The sequence below is a fragment of the Corvus cornix genome, chromosome 2 (genome assembly GCF_000738735.6).
Source record: "Corvus cornix cornix isolate S_Up_H32 chromosome 2, ASM73873v5, whole genome shotgun sequence".
NCBI lineage: Eukaryota > Metazoa > Chordata > Aves > Passeriformes > Corvidae > Corvus > Corvus cornix.
The window spans coordinates 29,712,700-29,733,840 of NC_046333.1; the positions used below are offsets into that span (position 1 = coordinate 29,712,700).

The following is a 21,141-nucleotide window of genomic DNA, read 5'->3' on the forward strand; positions in this document are numbered from 1 at the left end:
GAGGAGACACTGTTGCCATTCTATAGCTCTATAGAGAACACTCGAAGTATACTTAGCTGGCAAGTATTCAAAAAAATGCAAAACCACGTTCCTTATAGATCTTCAACATTATTTTTCCGCAGGAAACCAAACATCAAACAGCAACAAGAGGCAGAAATAGTACTTACAATTCTGCAACGCCTTCTAACACCATATTTAAAATTCCAGTTTCAAGGGAAGTAATGCCCAGAATTCTAGGAATATTCCAACAATGCATTTATTGCTCTTCATCACAATATGAATGTGTGAACCTATGCCACAGGTTTTGTAGATAAACACACACACACACACAAATTAAAGGGTACAAGAGATTGATCTAGAATAGACATTTTCCAAACAAAACCCCTAAACTGTGGATGGCAAAAAAGCAATTCTCGTGGACACTGGAAAAACACATAAAGAAAAATAAAATAATAATAAAAAAGACACCAGAAACACATTAACAAAAAGTTTCCTTGCAGACGCGACTGCTGCTGGGACCAGCTGCGGCTGCAGGCGCGCAGCAGCCCCGAGGGCAGCCGGAGGATCTGCGCTCCGCCCGCCCCGCCCCGCCGCGGCCGCGCTCCCTCCCCGGGGCCGCCTCTCCCTCCGCCCGGGCCCCGGCCCCGGGACCGCCTCTGTCCTGCCTTCGCCCCGGCCCACCCGCTTTTCCCTTCCTCCGCCCGGCCCCGGAGCCGCCTCCGCCGGCGGCAGCGACGTGGTGCTGTGCGGGCCGCGGTGGCGGAGGCGCAGCCATGTGGGTGGCGGCGCTGGCGGCGCTGCTGGCGGCGGCGGGGGCGCAGTACGAGCGCTACAGCTTCCGCAGCTTCCCGCGGGACGAGCTGATGCCGCTGGAGTCGGCCTATCGCTACGGGCTGGACCAGTACAGCACCGAGAACTGGCCCGAGAGCGTCAGCTACCTGGAGGTGAGCATGCGGCTGTACCGCCTACTGCGCGACAGCGAGGCGTTCTGCCACCGCAACTGCAGCGCCGCCGGGCAGCCGCCCCCCGCGTCCCCCGCGGGCGCGGCGCTGGAGGAGCTGCGCCTCCTGTCCGGGGTGCTGCGGCGGGCGCAGTGCCTGCGGCGCTGCAAGCAGGGGCTGCCCGCCTTCCGACAGGCGCAGCCCGGCCGCGACCTGCTCGAGGAGTTCCAGCGCCGCGAGCCCTACAAGTACCTGCAGTTCGCCTACTTCAAGGTGAGCCCCCGCCCCCCCTCTTTCTTGGTGCCTCCTCCTTTCTCCTCCCATCTCTCTGCCCTGCCTCCGCTCCCCCTCCTCCCCCCCCCCCGCCTCCGTCACAGTCTCTCCTCCTCAAAGTCTCGCCTGGTGCGGTGCCACGCTCCAGACACGCCAAGCGGGCTGGTCAGTGTCGTGGTGGAGGGGGACAGCATGGTGTGTCCCTGCACGTGGCATGTCCCAGGATAGTCTCCACAGACGCAAGTGCCTCCTGCACCCAATGCTAGAAAAACCTCCTGTCATGCCAGCCTCTCGCCGGGCCCTCGGAGCAGGTTACTCTGGGCCACAACCTCATTCCCCATCACCTCCTCCACACCAGTTGCCATACGCCTCACCTCCATTTCTTCCCTGCCCTGTGGTCAGTCCTTGCCCCCCTAGGCTGCCAACCCTAGACTTTGTAATCTTCTCCTTGACAAGCCTTTCAGTCGTTTCCTCCCATCCTGTAACCCACAGTGGGATTAGTGTGTGCCTTGCCTTTCCCCCTGCTTACCCACGTACCATCCATCTCGCTTTTCGCCTGTTTTTTACGACTCATCCAGCATGTCCCCTAGGTCAGCCCTTCCAGTTCCTCCTAGACATCCAGCCACTGGACCCTGCCTCTGTGTCCTGTAGCTGTGTCATTTCTGCCCCTCTCATCTTTCCATCTCTCTTACTTTCTAAACTTTTCTGGAACCTTTTTCAGACTCTTCGTATCACAGCTCTGCTATTGCAAATGATCTTTGCGTGTCCATCCACCTTCTTCACTTGCTCGTTTCTGGTCCAGCTCTTTCAAGTGCAGCAGCTCCCAGCCTGTGACTTACAGATAGCCTCATGCCTGCAAAACTCCAGTTTCGTTACAGCTGCAAGAAGGAATGAAGCAGAAATTGGCTGCTGAAGTGGGACACTGTAATGCTAGGCCTGGAATGGTATTTACCTTTTGCTCTTGGGTCAGCCAAGACTGGGGACATACTCCTCTCTTAGGAGATTTCACCCTGTTTTTCTAGCTTCTTGTCATCCTTCGATCCAGGATCTAAATTTGTTTTCTCTCTTCTCATCTTCATCTTCTGTTCTCTACATCAAGATCCATTCCTTCTGCCATCCCCTCAGATACTGCAATTATTTGCATTTCAAATAAACAGGGCATCTTTGTGGGGCAGAAACAATCTGAGCTCTTTGGTTAGATTGTTTTCTCCTTTAGGGACTCACTCCCAATGTATCCCACTATATGTTATGTAGGGTTGTATGCTTGTGCATTGTTTCGAGATTGCCTCCTGAAAACACACATTTTCTTAACTGTTGCTGTGTCCTATTTTTAGGAGTGCTGTTTTCTCAGCAGTTTTTCCAAACAGATGCAGGGAAATGCATTCTCATAAAACCAGAACAGTGCCCACATGCACAGTATCACACTGGTGTCTGATGCCTTCCCTAAGACCATACGAAAGAACTTAAACTTGATACGTTAAAGCCTCTGCCTTTTCTTTTGACTGAGAGGGCAGGAATTCCTCGAATTCTCAAAGCCATATATGGATAAAAATGACATCACCACAACTGTTTCCTCTTCTTATCTTAATTTAGCTATTAATTCCTCCCTTCTGGTACTTACAAAGTTTGCAATGTATGGGTAACACCAAAAATAATTTCTTCTTACCATATCAAATACATTCAAGTAACTGCCAGGTAGGAGTGTGAGAGGGAAGTTGGAGGAACCCCTCCCTCTCCCTTTAAACTCTTTGTTCAATCACATTTGCAGTAAGTTTGAGCAGTGTAGTTTGCTGTTTTTGTGCTTAGTGTCTGTTGTTTATAGTGTGTTTCATACTGGATTTGTAGTCCAGCCCTGAGCCCTTATCTCTTGCTTGGGGAGTTCCGAATGGGCCTTCTAGAGCTACAAACTGCTGCATCCGAAGGACTTTTGCCTGGCTGGTGGTTTCTGCAAAAGGAATGTCCCTTCCCCCACCCCTCCACCCCCTCAAGAGCGTTTATAGTATAGGAAGAAGTGGGAGAGAAATGCTTTATGTAATTTTTCAGACTGACCATGTGCGTATTCAGGTGGGCTCCACAGAGAAATTTGCCACGTTGTAAGATTCTGGGAGCAGCTGTTCCTGCGCTGCTGCTTGCTCCTCTGGAGGGAGCTTTCTCAGAGCCACTGAGTTCACTTAGGAGTGTGTTTCCACAAAACCTTCCTTTATTTTTTTCCAAGAGGTGAAAATTGAAACCAAGAGTAAATCATGGACCTAAGTAAAAATGAGACTTGTCAGCCTGCCAAAGAAGCAGGTTATGGCTACAGCACAAAAGAAACCAGGCATTTGACGAAAGTGCAGCTGAGATTTCCCTTTGCATTTAGCATGGTCTGGGCTGACTGGAAGCACGTAGTTTTGGGAAAGCCAGGAAGGGCAGCTGGCAGAGTTCCGGTGCTGGGACACTCCTAGTGGCACAGCAGCAGGGCATAGGTTGAAGTCTTGCTTCAGTGCATCCATCTCTGAGGTTCCTTTCCGAAATGAAAGGACACCTTTTATGGCTGCAAACAGAAGGGTGAGTGTGCACACGTGCCCGTGATTCTTGCTCGTGGTTTCAAACATGCACTGCCAGAAGCTGTTTCAAACGTGGCGTGGAACTCTCTATCACCTATACATCAATACAGTGAACAGGCTGATGTGGATATTGGCCTAGAAAAAAGGTTTTAACATTTCATAATACCCCAGACTTTTGCTTTCTCTCTCACTCTTCATAAATATGTGCATACATACTATATAATTTATGAAAATACATGTGTGTATATATACAAAATATTAAAAAAACATAAATTGTATGTACACAGAAGTACATACCTGTCTGGTACACTCAGTTGTAAATGAGAAATGTACTCCTCACAATGTATATCTAACAGGGATTAAATTTAGTTTAAAAATGGGCAGAGAAAATTGCATTAGGACACAATTTTTGACCAAGTCTCTGGAGTCTGATCTAACTTTGTAATACCACCGGGAAGATACATTATTGTGATAATGTCCTCTGTGTTGCTAGGCAAGTAACTGACATAAACACAAATAAAGAGTGATGACTCTTCACCAGTGTCCATAGATTAGCATCGGTACCTGTTGAGATCAATCCCTTCTAGGAGCTCTGGTATAGACTTTTGCCTTGTCAGCTCTGTGAAAGGGGAGGGGGAAGTGAAAAAACCTAATCTTTTTTGACTTACAACAATCATCTATGCTATCTGCAAAAATAACAGGCTTCTAAAGTTAAAAAAAATTGTTCACAGCGATGCAGCTAGGAGTAAAACTGAGAAGAATTATATCAGTTTTACTGTACTGTTGTATCTACTGAGACTGTGCTTTCAGTAGAAGTAAATTTGTGAATACAGAGAATGCAGGAATATTCATTGAGAAAACTGGGAACCTTTGAACTGTTTTGGTTTTTGTCTTCTCCAGTTAATCTTTTTTAACACCTTCTTTTCCCTATCCCTGTTTAGGCTAATAATCTTCCAAAAGCTATTGCAGCAGCTCACACATTTCTTCTGAAGCATCCAGATGATGAAATGATGCAAAGAAATATGGCCTACTATAAGAGCATACCTGATGCTGAGGAGCATATTAAAGACTTGGAGACAAAGCCATATGAGGTATGCTTTTTATTCAGAAGAGTCTGCTCTTTTGGAACTGTTCTATTACTCCTCTTACTGGGTGAGGTTCAGGGATCTCACTTGCTTATGTGTTCTCAGTTCTTAATCTCCCTATTTCTGTCATCTCAGTCATCTTTATTCTGCCTTCTTGATGCATTCAGTAACTCTCACCTCTCCTGCACTTCATTGTTCCATAAATGAATCACAGCAAATCACAGACAGTGGCGTACCTGAAAGCTGCTACATGCAGATCACTACTGGAGCTAAGCAGGTGCATAGTTATCCAAATTCATGAGTGCTGTAGTGGGACAGCTTAAGATATCTCAGACACTTGGCATTAAGATCCCATTGAAAATCTCTGTCACAACCTGTGCTTTAGACTCACACCGTTACATCTCTCCAGCAGGCTTTTCTTTTGATTGGAAATGGAATTACGTACTCTGCTCTCTAGGAAATACCTGGTGAAATCCATTCGTCTCCTGTATTCGTTGTCCTCACATCACCTGGAGAGCAGCTCATACAGTTGTCCAGAAATGTGGAGACATCATTTACTGTATTTGAGTTTACACAACACTTCTCAGGGTCAGTTACTGCTGATTCATCCCTGCCAATTTCTCAGAATCTCTTTGTCAGGGCTGTGAGAGCGTACAATGGCGACAATTGGCGGACATCCATCTCAGACATGGAACTGGCTCTTCCTGATTTCTTCAAAGCCTATGATGACTGCATAGCAGCCTGTGAAGGCTCCCGAGAGATCACAGATTTTAAAGACTTCTATCTTTCTATTGCAGGTAAGTGGTTAGGAAACATGAAGGAAGGATGTCCCCAAAGTACATTTCAGTTTATCCGTGGGATTGGTTACCCAAGTCCTGTTCCTCAGTTTGGGCCAGTAGGAGTTTATTAGATTCACTGAAAACTGCTTGAATTCTGGTTTACTTTTTTTCTCTCTTCAGTAACATAAATGAGGTCTATCAGGAAATCAGAACAGAGATCTTGCATTAACATGGAATTTCTGTGTCAGAGTAACATAGATGTGTAAATAACAACAACTGCTCCGTGTCTGGGTAGCAGTGGTCATCCAGCCAGGTCTCTTGACCATCATTTCAGTATCAGCTTGGCCACCTTTGGGGCTCAGTGGTTAGCCTGCCTTTGAAATCATCTTTGTGGTTTGCATAGGTCTGGTGATCTGTATCTCCTTTCTCATAAATATGACAGGGTTCTGTTGGCTATTTTTAATCTTTCCTACATTCGAGTTTTACTAGTAGGTAACACCTGTATTTTTTGCGTGTAGCCAAAAAAAAAAATCCATTGCTTTGCAAACGAAAAGGGACATCAACTTTTTTGATTGTTGTCAAAATGGCAAATACACATTTCCTATGCTCTTTGGCAGTGAAAGAAACAAGTGATTTCTCCAGTGCTCTGACAGCTCAGTGTTGTTGACAATATTTGTGTGGAGAACACCTGCATATTTCCTCAATAAACTTAGAAATTCTCTTGCATTTTTCATGTTTTTAAGTTGCCCTAAGAAAAAACATTCCAACTTTTTGTCCTAAAGCCATAATATATCTTGGTGAGGAGAAACTTTGGTGAACTATGTTTATACAAGCGCAGCTCCAGTTTCTCACAGTGTGCAGCTGGTATCCACCAGTACAGCTGACATGGAATAACTATTGCAGGCTATTCCTTGGCTTGCTCTTGGGCAAAACAGGCAGGTGCCTAGGACAGCAAATAAGGAGTGAAGGGCAAATCACAGGTGGTAAAGCAAGAAACACAGAGTTTTTTCCCCAGTGGGTCAGAACCCTGACATCAGAACAATCCCCAAGCCACTGTAAAGAGTAGTGTCCATGCTCAGCTGTGATTGACACTTACTGTCACCCTTCCTCTTCCTCCTTGTAAGGGAAGGACAATTCCCAGCAGTAAGGGAAGGTAGGAATTACTGCGTAACATCACCATGGCCATGTGCGTGCATTTCAAGTATTTTGCTCTTGAGATAAGAACATTTAAATTTATTTGCACTGCCTGGGCTGAATTGTGCTTGTGTTCCGGGGAGAGATATTCCACCTCCAAGGGTCTGCAGAAAGCAGATGTAGCAGTAAGTGTTAACCAGAAGTATTTGGGTCTTGCATTAGGTATGTATTTATCACTGAGCAGTGAGTTATGTCAGGAAGCCAGCTGTCTTCATTGCATGGGATCACTTCACTGAGGGGCTCACATCTCTGGCTTTAAGTGCTGGCTGGAATTGAACACTACTGTGTCTGGAGATTCCACTGCTCTTGTAAAAGATGGGTCTGGTAATTTCATTTGGCCAGTTATTTTTAGTTAGCTTCAGCAGTTATTTTTAGTTAACCTCAGTGTTCTTCATGTCAGGAGTTGTCAGGAATGAAAAGTGTTCTTTTGGCTTGGTCAGAAATTTGCTGCACAAGGTTAGCTCACTTCTTTCACCTGCCAAATGTGGCTAACAGGGAAACTAAGACTTTAAAATATTTCTTTTCCATGCTGTTGATGAATGTGATACATACGGAAAATTCTTGAAACTTTTTTGTTGGAAGGTTTTCTTGAAACGTATTTTCTTGAAGGTAAAAATCACAGATCGTCCTATATTGCATGACAGTAAGCTTTTTTAGACTGGGTAAGCTTGTGAACTTACCTGTTCCTGGCGGGAAGTTGTTCTGTGGTGAGCAGCATATTCTCCTCTTTTCTTTTCTCTTAGAACGTCCAAACTCTGGGCCCAAAATGCAGCCATCTGTGGTTTATTTTGCAGTCACCTGCTGTACCTGTCTGTGACACAGTTGTACTCAGCAGCATGGGGACCTTATTTGTGCAATAATGCAATGAAATTGCAAAGGCCTGCAAAATTTAAAAAAGGAAAGAAAGCACTGTTAAGTTTACAGCTGGGAAATAATGCAGTACTCTGCAATACTCTATAAAACCCACCACCACATGCTGCCTCTAGGTGTCAGTGAAACCTAAGTGCTCAGTTCTCTGGAATTCCAGCTTTGATGTAATGCAGATTTTTACGGTAGGGCCTAGTACCAACACTTGAAGGATACTTCAGATGGAGTTGTAGATTCTCAGTACTTCCAAGCAGCAAGGTCCAGATGCACAGGACCCAGGAGGGCATTATAAGGCCGAATTTTAATGGGTGGCCGATGGGAGGGATTATAACAATTCACTCTGTGCTATCCATGTGCTCTGTTGTTGTTTTCTTCCTTCCAGATCATTATGTCGAAGTCCTTGCATGCAAAGTGCAGTGTGAGAGCAATCTGACACCCATTATAGGAGGCTTTGTTGTTGAAAAATTTGTGGCCACCATGTACCATTACTTGCAGTTTGCATATTATAAATGTAAGTAGTGATTTATTGTGCTTAAATAACATTGATGTTGGATGATGTGGGATCTTTCCCCTCTAATTTTATGCTTACAATGTAAGTAATGGCCTAGAGAATCTGCATTTTAAACTGTTCTGGGACAGAGAATCCGAGTTTCCTGGTGTCTTTTGCTCCCTGTTATCACTGTAGTTAACAGACATGGGACAGAATTCTTCCACAGACAAACCTACAGAGTATTTAATACTATTTGCTTTTTCCTAGTGGATTCTTATAATCCTGTTAGAATGAGGCTAAATGGGTTTTGAAGAAAGAGGGGACCACTTAACAGAAATTGTAGTGTTTGGTGCTCAATGATGACTTAGTTGATAGGTGGATTATTCAGTGAAAGTTGTGGTTTCTTGAGGAGCTACTTGCACTGTAAAGAACACATGTAGCCCTTACAGCTGTTCCTGCAGGCTCCAATATCAAAGGGAAGACACATCAGCCATGTAGCATCAATCCATTAATGACTTTTGTTTGTGTTATTTGACTACACCTTGACTCTTCCCTCTTTATCAATCATAGTGCAAAGAAGTGGGGAGGGGTTTAATATCTTTTTGTTTGGTTTTTTAAATAAATGCCCCAGTGCATATCACCAAGCTGTGGGATGATACTGGGATACCTGGGAGGAGCATTTGGTTAGGATTTTCACAGAAAACCATCAGGGGTTGATGACGAGTTGATTTTTGAATCATGGCCTTACGTGTTTCAGAACACAAAACCAGCATATCCTTTCTGGGGAGCAATTTTTTTTTCTCTGTGCAGCTGCTGAGGAGGTAGAGTATGGGCTGTGTTTCCATTTGAATCTTCCAGAGTTTAGGTAATAGTAGAAATTTGTTCATTTACCTTACCTGGATTTTTTTGGTGTGTGTTTATTAATTAGTGAATGACATGAAGAATGCAGCTTCTTGTGCTGCTAGTTACCTTCTGTTTGACGAGAAAGATGAAGTAATGAAACAGAACATGGTCTATTACCAGTACCACAAAGACAAATGGGGACTTAAAGAGGAGGATTTTCAGCCCAGATCGGTAGGTGAATTACCTAAAATGCCTTCTAGACACATTCAAATACTTCTCTGAAACTTAGTGGGTCAGAGGTTGGGAAAATGTGGGGTATCTGCTGGTTCTGGAGTTTAACATGTACTGTTTTATTAAAATCATATAGAAAGTTGTACACAGAGGTGTAGTGTGTCATGTAAACAGTGAATGTCATTAGAGCTCTTCCCCTTCTGTTGAAATATACTACGATAGGATATAAAAGTAAGCTCATGCTGGTATTTCTCTGTCACTTAGGCATATTTATGTCTTCATGTACCTCTGTAAATAAAGCAGCTGGCCCCTGAAGTCTCTGATGATGAAACCTCTGAGTGACATTCAGGCTTTTGTGAATCATTATTTGCCAACACATAGCTGCCCACTCGCTTGTTATTTCAGGTTCTGTGGGTATTGGAATGTGTCTGAATACGGTAACTCCAGCTAAACTGACTTTCCACTTACTCCATTTAGAACATAGTTGGGTGGATGAGGACGGAAAAAGGCTCAGGACTGTATTGCATCTAATTATCTAAATTAAAATGGTTGCTGCAAAGAAGCACTAGTCCACCCAGCAACAATTATCATCTGGCTTTGGAAAACTATTTTAAAAATGGGTTTCCATGCTGTTCTTAAATTTCCATGTCCAAGGAAATTCTACAGCCTGGACTGTGACATCAAATTGGATTTTCCAGCGTTTCTTGTTACCAGGATTTAAGTCATGCAGCTGAATTCTGACACCTCAGTGACTGCTTAGGCATCAGTCATATGGGCTGTACAACTAGTTAGTCATTAGCAATACATGTTCCACAAATTAAATTTAGTGCCTTCTAGTCATGCCTCTTAGAGCACACACTTTATTGGCACAGTGGGAGCCCAGGCCTGCCCTGCAGGGCCAACTGAGACAGAAGGCAGCAAAAATGCTTTTGGTTCTTTCAGGCAGCAGCAGCAGCAGCAGCAAGTCTGAGCTCGCAGAGGAAGGGGACTGCTCCTTTGTCACTGCTTTTGGGAACAGAACTGTGCTTTATAACCATATTGGAGACAATGTTTGGTGGTGGTAGGAGTGAGGGGTGGCAACAGTATGAAACTGCAAACCGCAGACAGATTTGGCATACATGTGCAGAGAGGGCAGAACAAGGGCCCTACACATGCACTCTGAATGTTTCATTGATAACTTCTGTAGCTGGGAACTACAGATAATTTGATTTTTAAATACAAAATATTAAATGCACACAGCTGTATTTTCTTGTGCTTTGATCTGTGTAGCTATAAACAGAAGTTGCTTGCTATCCTGGTCACTTGCCACAAAAACCATAATGCCTCTGGTTTGTTTTCAAAACGTGGTAATGGGGTGACAGCAACATTTGGCCCTGGCATTAATCTTTAGATGTTCTTGTGAAAGAGGGAGTCTCCTGTTTTCTTCTCCCAAAGGAGTTAAACTGAATCATCAAAGTAGATTACAGTTGGTATTCACAAATATGAGAGTATGTGACTGAGCTACCCTGTGCTGTTCAGGCACACAGCCAGGAAGTGAGGAGGGACAGGTGAGTGACCTTGCAGAGCTTCCCTAGGCCGGGCTCAGGCTGGGCTGGTGAGTCATTATCATGCAAAACAGCTTAGTGTGTCTCTTTCCCAGAACTGCCTGTGCCATATGCCAGCGTGCAGGGAGACAGAGGCTCTCTCCTGTCCAAAGCCCACTGGAATGCAGGCACAGGCTGCTGCTCAGCCCTGGCAGTCTCATTCCTTATTCTCAGACTTGCCAGTGCTTTGAAACATGAGAAAGAGGAGAGTGCTTTGTTCTTGCAGTGAGGGAGCCTGTGCTTAGGAAGATCCACAGAAGAGTTTGGAATAAGCTGTTTGCTGTTTTGCTGTTTCCTTTCTCAAACAGTATGTACCCTGCCTGGGATCTACCTTTCCTAGGTCTGGGGCTGGCTTCACTGGGATAGTTTCAGGTGGCATGTGATGACACTCCCCATCTTGCTACCTTAAAGTAACAGAAATGTTGGGGTTTTTTGTAGGAGGCAGTTCGATACCACAACATTACCACAGTCCAGCTGGAAATGTATGCATTTGCAAAGGAACATCTGATGGATGATGATGAGGTGAGTTTTCTAGAAATGAAATCATGGTCAAAAAAGCAGCAATCACGTTTAAAGTGAAGATGATGCATAGCTGTAATTCCAGGATTTCACTAATATGGAAAAATCTTCTTGTAACCATGACCCATTTTTAATAAATTTTTGTTTGGTAAATGGAATATAAGAACAATTCCAAAGAACATCATGTACCATTTAGAAAAACATGGACAGAATTAACACAAAGTTAAACATATAATGCACTGAGCCCAGAGAAAATAAAGAAAACCCAGTTTTCCAGTTGTAACACCAGGGGGCAGAGAAATGGTGTATATATATTTAAACCAAATGTTTTTCTGGGTTTGGTGTTTGGGGAGGTTGGGGGGGAAGATGAAATTTTTTTTTCTGAAATGTTGTTTTAATTAGATTTAAAGATCCTTGTGATTTTGTCCAGAATGAACCACCTAAATTGTAATTTTTTGTCCAAAGGAAGTCTTGTTATCTGTTATTTTCTTCTGCTCAGTGGCATTTTGGTCACCCAGTCATGCCTTTTAAGTGTTTGGAATTTGTGGTCAAATAACATATAATGACTACTATTTACACTGGAAAATATGTAAAAGGATTTTTTTATTTTGGTGCAGGAAAAGCAGTTAAATTGTTGAAAAGGCATTTCTTTTTCTTCCACAGCTGAAAAAGTATAATTCATGGGAGTTTTTGGATTGCCTTTTGCTTTGTTTTTGGGACCTTTCATTGAGAGGTTTAAAAAAATCTTCAAATGATGAAATGTTGCTGGCATTGACAAAGAAAGAGCTGTACTCAGTTATTCCATGGGGTGAGGGTATCTGTAATGAGCACTGCCAAGGTCTTTTCTAGTTGGAAAAGACAAAGATGGTTTATGTTAAAAAATGAAATCACCTTTGCAATTTTTATGTTATCCAACACATAGGGAGAGAGACTATTTTATAGCAGAGAAGTAATGTCTGTGCTGCCTTCAATATTCTTGTGATCTGAAAACAACTCTATGTAAAATTCCATTGGAAGGTTACCAGACTTCAGGAAGACTTTCCATTGTGATAAAATCCCCTGAAGGACAGTTTAATAAACTTGCTTTAAGGTTAAGCTTAGATGAGGACAAGTCCGTATGGATTTTCATCAAGGTGTGAAATACTTGAGCACTTTTTATATTCCCTTGTTGGTTTGTGCTTTGTCCATAATGTTTTCTTATGTTAGGCATCAACCTAACTTGTGCTTTTTTCCTTCTTTCCTATCTGCTGCTTCAAAGCACAGGGATGAGTAATTAAGGAGGGGGTGAAGAAGTCCATTTTGAGGACTTTCCCCATATGTTGTTAGAAGAAGGGGTTATAGAAACAATCTTCATCCTCCAGCACTGTGTGTAGAGTAAACAAGCATTCATTTGCTGGCATTCATTCCTGCAGCCCCTTTCACCAGGGCAATTACAAATGACCTTGTAATCTGCAGGAGGGAGGGGCAGTGAAAACCTCAGTTAAACTTTTGGGCTGACAAGGAAGTCACATTACACTTGATTATATGTTTGGATTAAACAACCAAAATTACTGGGCCTCCTCATGGCACAGATATGCCCACCTCACACTCTCTTTGTATTAGGAAAGCTACCATTCTCCTTCCCAGGGGAAAAGCTGAAGGGGTTCTGTGCTAGAGCCCAAAAAGCTGGGAGGGATGGAGGCTGTCCATGCCTCTGGCTTGGCTCTGGCTTTTGGTAGTGAACTCATAAATCCCTGGCTACCAGAACTTGTCTTTGGCTGCAGGAGACTTCCAGGGAGTGCAGACAGAGCAGGAATAGCACAAAGGTAAAACCACTACCTTGCAGTTTCTGCTCTATGGGCAGGACCTGGTAGTGTAAGTTGGAATTTTTTTATTTTGTTTAATATTTCTCCTGGCACAGATAGAAAAGTTTGTTCCATAGGAATGCTGAAAACTGATGAAAACTCCAGATAAGGCATTATAGTAAAAACTTTATTAAAAAGTGTTAAGGATGGAGGCAAGCTCTCTTGTAAGTGCACTCTGCTTATTTAAACCATGTGCTTCTTGGGCCAAAGGCCGCACCTTCTGTGGGTTTCTGTGGTCCATGTTTGCAGTCTGTGAAGTTGCTTGTGGGCCAGTAAGATAGCCCACAAGATAATCTGGAGAAAAAAAACCCTCTTTTTTCCTTGACAGAAGCAAAAGGATTGATGTGGCAAGAGGATCCCTTCCTATGTGGGTGTCATTATTCTCAAGTGGAGAATCTCATTTTAATCAGACTTCTCACTGCTCCCACATCCCAGATCATCCATGTGTCTTTCTAAATCCCGTTAGCAAAGCGAGTGAAAAGCTGTGGCTTCTTCAGGAGTACATAGCAGTAATTGGAGAGGCTGGGACAGGCAGTAATGATTTTTTCGTATGTTACTACAAGAAATACTGTCCTGCCTGTGTTACTTTATTAATGTTTTTCCACACGGAAATGAAAAACTCTTGATTCAAGCATTTAACACAGTAGAGGTGACAGAGAATATTAGCGCCAACTAGCTACAAATTTCTTTTAAGAAAAAGTAATTATTCTTAAATATCCTTGTGGTTTTCCACAGGGAAGTTAAAAGAACATTACAGTGTTGTCATCTTAGTTGGCCGTGGATAGGCAAGCTTCTTAATTTCTGTTCAGATGTGTAATGCATCAAGGCTATCATGGATACAGCTCCTGGTATTGCACAGATTTAAGTAGCAAACTGAAATGCCGTTAAGAGCCAGACACTCAGCTAGTGTAGATGTAACTTCAGCACCACACTAATTGTATGAGACGTGGTTTTGGCCCATAAAATCAGTGCTCTTATGGAATGTTTTTTGGGGGGGATAGCTACTTAGCTGTTCTGAATTACATAAGGACCACAAGTATTTGGCGGGGATGGGCCTACAATGTGATTTTTCTTTCAGTACTTAATCAGTAGGTGAAAAACTGTTGGCAGCTCTGACCCACTGTTTTGACATCTCTTTCTTTTTATTTGTATATAGTGTGTGTTCATTTGTGTAGTGGCTGAAATTAAAACGCTCCATATTTCATCACATCCATGTGATGCAAAGAAGAATAAGTACTGAACTAATGTGACTGGTGGAAAGAGGACATATGGAATAGCATCAAAACACAAGGGCCCAGTGGAGTACTGATAGCAAATAGTAATCTGAATTCACCTTATTTTTCTGTGTGGGAATTGCTAACAATATATTTTGAGCTTTATTAACTCACTGCTTGCATATGTTCAAATGATTTACACAAGGGTGCTTGTAACAGCAAGTTGCAAGTGCAGACCTGTAAGCCCTGTCCTGCCTGTGACCTCAGACCAGCACAGCTCCAGTAGCACTGCTACCCTCAGAAGAGCTGGTGGCAGATGTTTCAGAAACAGTTGCCAGCCAATGGGCAGTGTTACGGTCCCTGTTCAACATATGCTTTTTTAAAGGAAAAAGAAAAAGAGATTTTTTTTTTCCATCATAATTTCCTAGTGGAGATTCTTCCCATATGGCTGTGTCTTTCTGCTTTCTCCTCTTGCTTCTGCACCACTAGATGTGTGTCTTGGTCAAGGGTGTTCCTTCTTCCATTAAAGCCACTTTGCATGGGAAGCTGCCAGCATGGTTGTCCTTAAATGGCAGGGTGGCCCCAAGGTGAAGGTACTAGCATTAGGAGGAACTTCTACTGCCCAGATTTTCTTAAGCTTCTGCATGCAGCATAAAGCAGGCAAGAGAGCATAAGTAGAGCTCAGAAACAAAGCCACTGGAAGGCTTCTGCTTTCAGTGCAGTTGGAGCAATGTTCAAGTTCCTCTGAAATTGGGTTGATTCATGTTTTATAGGCATTATAAATATGTTAAAAGGAAAGCACGTTTACTGGTTTACTGTAAAATACTACTGTAATAACTGCAGTGTACTGTAATCTCCTGTAATATATGGGAAAAGAACAGTTAAAGGTTCAGAATATATTGTTAAAATGAAGTGGAAAAATATTTGAGAAAGTAGCTAATGTTCATGTGACGAACAACTAAGCTCTTTTAATAGTGAAAAAAAAAAGCCCTAAAAACATGTGCAACTGGGTCACACTGTGGACTGTCTGAAAAATAAATAAGTTAAGGGCCAAATAATTTTTCTGCACAAAGAATTGAGGGATTTTCTTATTTTTTCCACAGCTAGAATGTGAGGAATGTCCAGCCCAGACTGTACAGCTCATGGAGGTTCTGGCAGGGCTTTGAGGTGGTTACAGTGAACTCTGAGGCTTTAACTGAAGGTTAGATCAAGAAACTTTCTCTTGGTTGAAGGCTGAATAAACCTTTCAGGCTGAGCCACTCATTGGCACATGCCTTTCTGTTATCCTGAAATAATGTTTTCCCCCTCCAAAACATTGCTGGCCAGTGGGCTGTGTGGTGTGTATGTGCAGGCTCTGTCAGGTCTATGGAGCACATGTTCTCCACAGTCATTCCTATCAAACCTTTGTCTTCACTCTTGCAAGGTGATTATTTGTTCTTGAACAAAATCTGCTAGTTTTCATAACTTAATCCTTGTGACTACTCCCATTACTTACTCAGGCAGTTACAGGATAACTACTCATTAATTATGTGGCAGCCTTGACCTCTCCTCACAGAGGGCACCTGTGCAACCCTTCCCACTACCACAACCTGGTCATCTACACCCAGTTCATAAGGGAATCAAATCTGTTGCTCTCACTGTTGAACAAGAGTCCAGTTGAGGTCTTTGAACTTTAGCAAAATTTGAATTTTTGCTCTGAAGGACAACTGGGGGACATTTTGTGAGATACATATTTTCCTTCTAGGTCATAGATTATACAGAAACAAGGATCCAGCCAATTCCTCGTGTTCTGTGTGTTGTCTCTTAAGGTGGTTTGTTGGATGAGTTAGAATAAAAGCGGTTTCCTATTCATTCACTGGTAATCACACATAAAAACATGTCCAGAATTAATAGTTCTTTGTAGATCTTAATTCATTCTAGAACACTGTCTTTTTTTATATTCTCTGTTGCTTCCCTGAAGAACAGCCTATCCCACTATACCTATTTGAAAGGCCATCAGCAGATCTGATTGGAAAGTATGGGTTATTACAAGAAAGCTAATTGTTTCCCATAACTTTTCCAGTCCACACTGAGAAAGGACAGAAGAGATTGCAGGTGGAGGCCAGGATCCATGAATGATTAATGTTTGCATTTGTGGAAGGCAATCATTGCAAGCAGTGGCAAAGTGTCTGGGTCTGTCAGTGAGCAGTGCAACTGCTGCCTGCTGCTGGTTTTAAATGATGCTGTCAAAAGAAAAGTTGGTGCTGGACCATTGGCCTGAAGCGCGCCATAACTGAGCCAGGTACTGGTCGCTCTTCCTCTTTGCTGTTTTATTTTAATAGCTGGCTAGGAGTTTCCAAAGTACAGATATTTCTTTTAAAAAGTTGTGTTTTGTGAGTGTGAATGTGACATTTAATATTGCCTAAGGAAGGGCCTGGCCCAATGTATATTGTGGTCTTGGACACTCAGTACGCTGAGGTACTAAGTGAGGAGTTTTGCATTCTTCTCCTTTTTAGCTCTTTTTTTTTTCCGATGCTCTAGCTTCACTTGTAATAGTGCCCCAATCTCACTAGCCTGGGTTAGTTTATTCAGAATTGACCAAGAACTCTGTTTTAAAATTATTTTTAATTATAATCCACCTACTCACATACCCTCTGTAAAACCTTCTTGAATTAGCTACTGTGGCACAAAACTTGTTCTTTCTGTCTGTGGCTCTGTTCAGTTGTTAATCTATGCCAAAAGTGCTCACTTTGCATATCTAACAGATAATTAGAGGTTCCAGTTGGTCAGACTAGCTTCTCTGATTCCTCCTACCAACTCACACCAGTCTGGGAACATTCCCCTTTTTCTGTTCAATATCACGCCTCCCATATTTCAGGCTGTACCTGTTCCATCTATTCCCATACGTCCTTGGTCTGTCAGTCCCACTTTCCACTGACCATCCCTGGACTGGGAGAGGGAAGAGCACGGTAGCACAGGGAGGGAGGTTGTGGGGTGCCACAGATCTGCTGAACCTGTAACTAGCAAACCTGGAAGACACGACTGTGGACTGAGGGCCAGGCATGGAAGGGCTGCTTCCCTGCAGCTGACCAAGCAGCCCATGTGTGTGTGCTTTCCACTTGTTGGCTGCCTGACTATCGCTCATGTGCTGGCCTGGAAGCCAGCCCTTCTCTTCCCGAGCTCAGTCAGACTTCACATCCTGATCTCCTACCTAGCAGCCAGACAGCTGCATCACGCTTTGGGCCATGGATTGCTCACCATGATTCGCATCAGCACTGGGCTTGGGCGGTGTATTTGTGTTGCCTGTGTTGGAGCTGATGGCTGTTGTGCCCTTGGGTAGCTGGCAGTGGAAAGAATTACAGGTTTGCAGCCGACTTTGCATGGAAAATTGGATGCTCTTTCTGTAACGGTAGGGAGGAGCCAAAGAGCGCTCCAGGTAACAGGAGGCGCTCTGTCTTACTGATGCAATTACTGAGGCAGTAAATTGTATCAAAGACTCATTTCAGACTCCAGATTTACAGGCACAGGTCGGTAACAAAGCTACTAAATATCAGCAGACAGAAGGCTTTTTCCCTGGAATGAACACCTGTGGAATATGCACTGACTTCAGCCATGCTAAATACCCAGTGCGGTGTCAAGTGGGTGCTAATGGGACAAGGACAGTGATTGGCCTGGTCACAGCTGCCAGTGTGACACTGTGATCGCCTCCTCCGAGGCAGCATTATCACCTTTTCATTGGGCTGCCAGCCACTCTAGTGACAACTTGCAAATGTTTTACATTTTGAATGTGAAGGCACAGGCAAAAATATTTTAGCTGGGGTTTTGTTTGTCTTTAATCTGGAGGTTTTGCCTTTTCCAAAATAACCAACACCCAGGCAATTCAGTTATTAATTATTACAACAATTATTCAGTTGTATTGCAGCGTATTTTACGTAGGTATATTGTTTCAGCAACTGTTTTTTATATTTTTGCCATATTTCAACCTGTCTTACTCCTCGGTACATCTAATTAGACCACAACAGCTTCTGCAATGCTTTCCTTTAGAGCTTAGTTTCAGGCACTAGAGATTTCAGATTTCAGGTTTGTTTGGGTTTTTTTTCTTAAGATTGTTGTATTTAACTATCCTTTTCCATTTCTTAGATGTTTCTGGGTTTGAAAACATACCAGAAATAAAAAACTGGAATTTTGTCTGTATGTTGAGCGTCTTCTGAAAAATTCTATCTTACTGATGAGTGTGACAATAATATGAATTTGGATACTTAAATCTTTTGAACAAATTCAAAGCACAACAAATTGCCATCCTTCAGGACTTGCTAAAAGCACTTCATAGTTGCAAAAACTCAGTGTTCTTTTGAGATGGAACTGTGAATCAGGGAACAAGAACAGCAGTTATTTCAGCCAGCTTTCCTCCTGCTTTTATTTTTGCTTGCTTAGTTTCATTATTTCTCTCCTGGCTAGTCATACTTCCTAAAAGTATGATGTTAATACTTTTTACTCACACTATCCATAATACCATTATTGTATTCAAAATAGACAAAATTTCTCTATTTCCTCTTATTATTTTCATTGACAGAGGTTTTAATCCCTTTCCTCACCAGAACAGAAAACTGTAAAATTTTCAGTCTCAAAGTGTAAGCGTCTGGAAGATGCTGTCTTTCTATGGCATAGGACATAGAACTACATTAGGAGTAGTTTAAAGGAAGTTGGATTGTCATGTTGTGCTGGTGCCCTGTGTGTCTCGGTTTGAGACAAATTGGGAGGAAAAGTCTGAAATGAACGTGTCCTCTAATAGAAGGCAGGTTTCAGCAACCCCTCCCCCACCCCAGTTCAGAAAAAAATTTCTTGGGGGAAAGTGAAAAAAAAAAAGCTGTTTATTTAACAAGCAGGGTGCATGCAGGCACAAAATGAATAATATTAGATAATAAACCTGCTCGTTGTGGAGAAAAACCTGGTAGATTCAGAGTCCTTTCTGTAGGTGTGGCTCTGCTCTCTCCGAAACTGGGGTGCGGTGTGGGCCCCTCTGGGCCGCGGTGTGGGGCCTCCCAGTGATGGTGTTCCGGACCGGAGCAAACTGAGCAGTTCCAGGAGAAAAAGAAGAAGCTACAGTCCTGGGAAAAAGTTCTTGCCTCACCTAACAGGGTAGCTAAAAGCAAAGAATTTTAACTCTCCGTCTCTCTCCTGAGCAAAGCAGCCAAGAGCTGGGGAAAAGCAGGAAGGTGCTCCCTCGGCTCCACAGCGGTGAGAACACAGGGGAGTGTGTGCATCCTTGAGCACAAACCGCGCTGAAGAACTCGCTCGGCTTCCCCCCTTTCTCTCAGACCCAGCTTAAAGGCGCAGAAAGGCACAGGATTCATGTCTGGGCAATAAGCAGGCAAGAGGGGATACAACATCATGAAGTCACCCCAAGACACCTGTGTTAGCGGAGCAGAGCTTGTAAATGTATTATTTTCTGATCTGAATCTAAACCCAACGTATTTGTTTCCAGTATGGAAAACATTCTAGTATCTCTGGTTCTTCACATTTTTGCTGCATTGAAGCATGGCATGTGAAGATCTGTGGTTGAAAATGGAGAAGTGTCTGTTGAAGGGTGTGACAGGGGACGTAAACAGAGCAGACATACAAAGTCAAAATTATGGTTCTACAAAATGCTTTGGTTTTGAATTTTGAAGCTTTCTAAAATGTTTTAATGTTTTATGGTATTCTAACAACTTCCTAATTTAACAGGTGCTTTAAACATTTATTCCTCTCTGAGTTTGAGGATTTCATTGTCTATTTAAGTACCTGTAAAAGTACGAGAGGATTTACTGTGATGTGTATAACATTTTCTTCTTTTAAGGTCTGTGTCACTGCAAGTGCTTGTGCTACCCCTGTATGGGCCATTTACCTGTATTTTATAGGTTTGTTGCACTAGTGTCTACATGGAGGGTGTTAAAAATATTTGGACGCCTATTAGTACAGTTTAATTTTTGATTAAAATAGCAGAAATTTCCCACCACTTTTGCAGTACAGGGTTAATTTATTTCTGTTGAATTTAATCATTTCCAGGGTGAAGTTGTGGAATTCCTTGACGAGCTGTTAGAAGTGGAGGAAAAGAAGGAATCCTGATGAGTGGAACCACCACAAAGTATTTTACAGAAGTGAAGACTCACCATTGCTCCTTACTATTATTTTTGATCACCTGTAGTTCCAGTTAGATATACCTCAAAGGTGCTTTTTTAAGCTGTACCTTTTGTCCCAAGATCCACTCCTGAAAGGTCACTTCCGTGCTGCACTGACTCTTCTGTGAGCATGGCTTTTCACTGTGCAGAACTGCTGCATATGAGTTTCCCCCTTGAGCTTTTTTTCTGCTACACAAACACAACAAAACAGACTATTTCTGTTTTCTGGGATAACACTAAGTTTCCTCGTTTCAGTGCTGTTCTGCTAAGTTGTAGCAGTACAGCTAAATTCTCAAGAACTTTTGTCAGATTATGAACTGTGGAAGACATAACAGTTCCTCTTTCTGAGCTATGAATTGTATTATTTATATATGTCTTTTTATGTGATGGTGAATAAAGTGATAACAAATCCCAGTGCACCTGAAAGATATTAAGGTACATTTAAATAGCTGAAATAATGTGATTAACAAAGAACAACTAATGATCTTGTAAACATTGCTTAAAGAATTCTGAAAGCAGTGTTGATCTTTCCCAAAAACTAAATTAAATTCTACTGCGGGAAACTGAGAATAAAAACAATTTTTTCTTCCTACCA

The 21,141-nt window shown here is 42.8% G+C and overlaps 1 protein-coding gene across 3 annotated transcripts; it reads left to right on the forward strand.

Annotated features, from left to right (window-relative positions):
* The first annotated feature begins 650 nt into the window (after positions 1-650).
* LOC104688927 (cartilage associated protein) lies at positions 651-21,141 on the forward strand. Of its 3 annotated transcripts, XM_039549176.1 has the most exons (8): positions 651-944; positions 1,137-1,214; positions 4,702-4,851; positions 5,471-5,642; positions 8,068-8,196; positions 9,104-9,249; positions 11,271-11,354; positions 20,434-20,520. In XM_039549176.1, the coding sequence occupies exons 1-8, from the start codon at positions 774-776 to the stop codon at positions 20,491-20,493; spliced, it is 990 nt and encodes a 329-aa protein (XP_039405110.1). In that variant the 5' UTR covers positions 651-773; the 3' UTR covers positions 20,494-20,520. The 3 variants fall into 3 exon arrangements, with proteins under 3 accessions (XP_039405110.1, XP_039405111.1, XP_039405109.1); XM_039549177.1 differs by lacking the exon at positions 1,137-1,214; XM_039549175.1 differs by having other exon boundaries at positions 720-1,214; positions 20,434-21,141.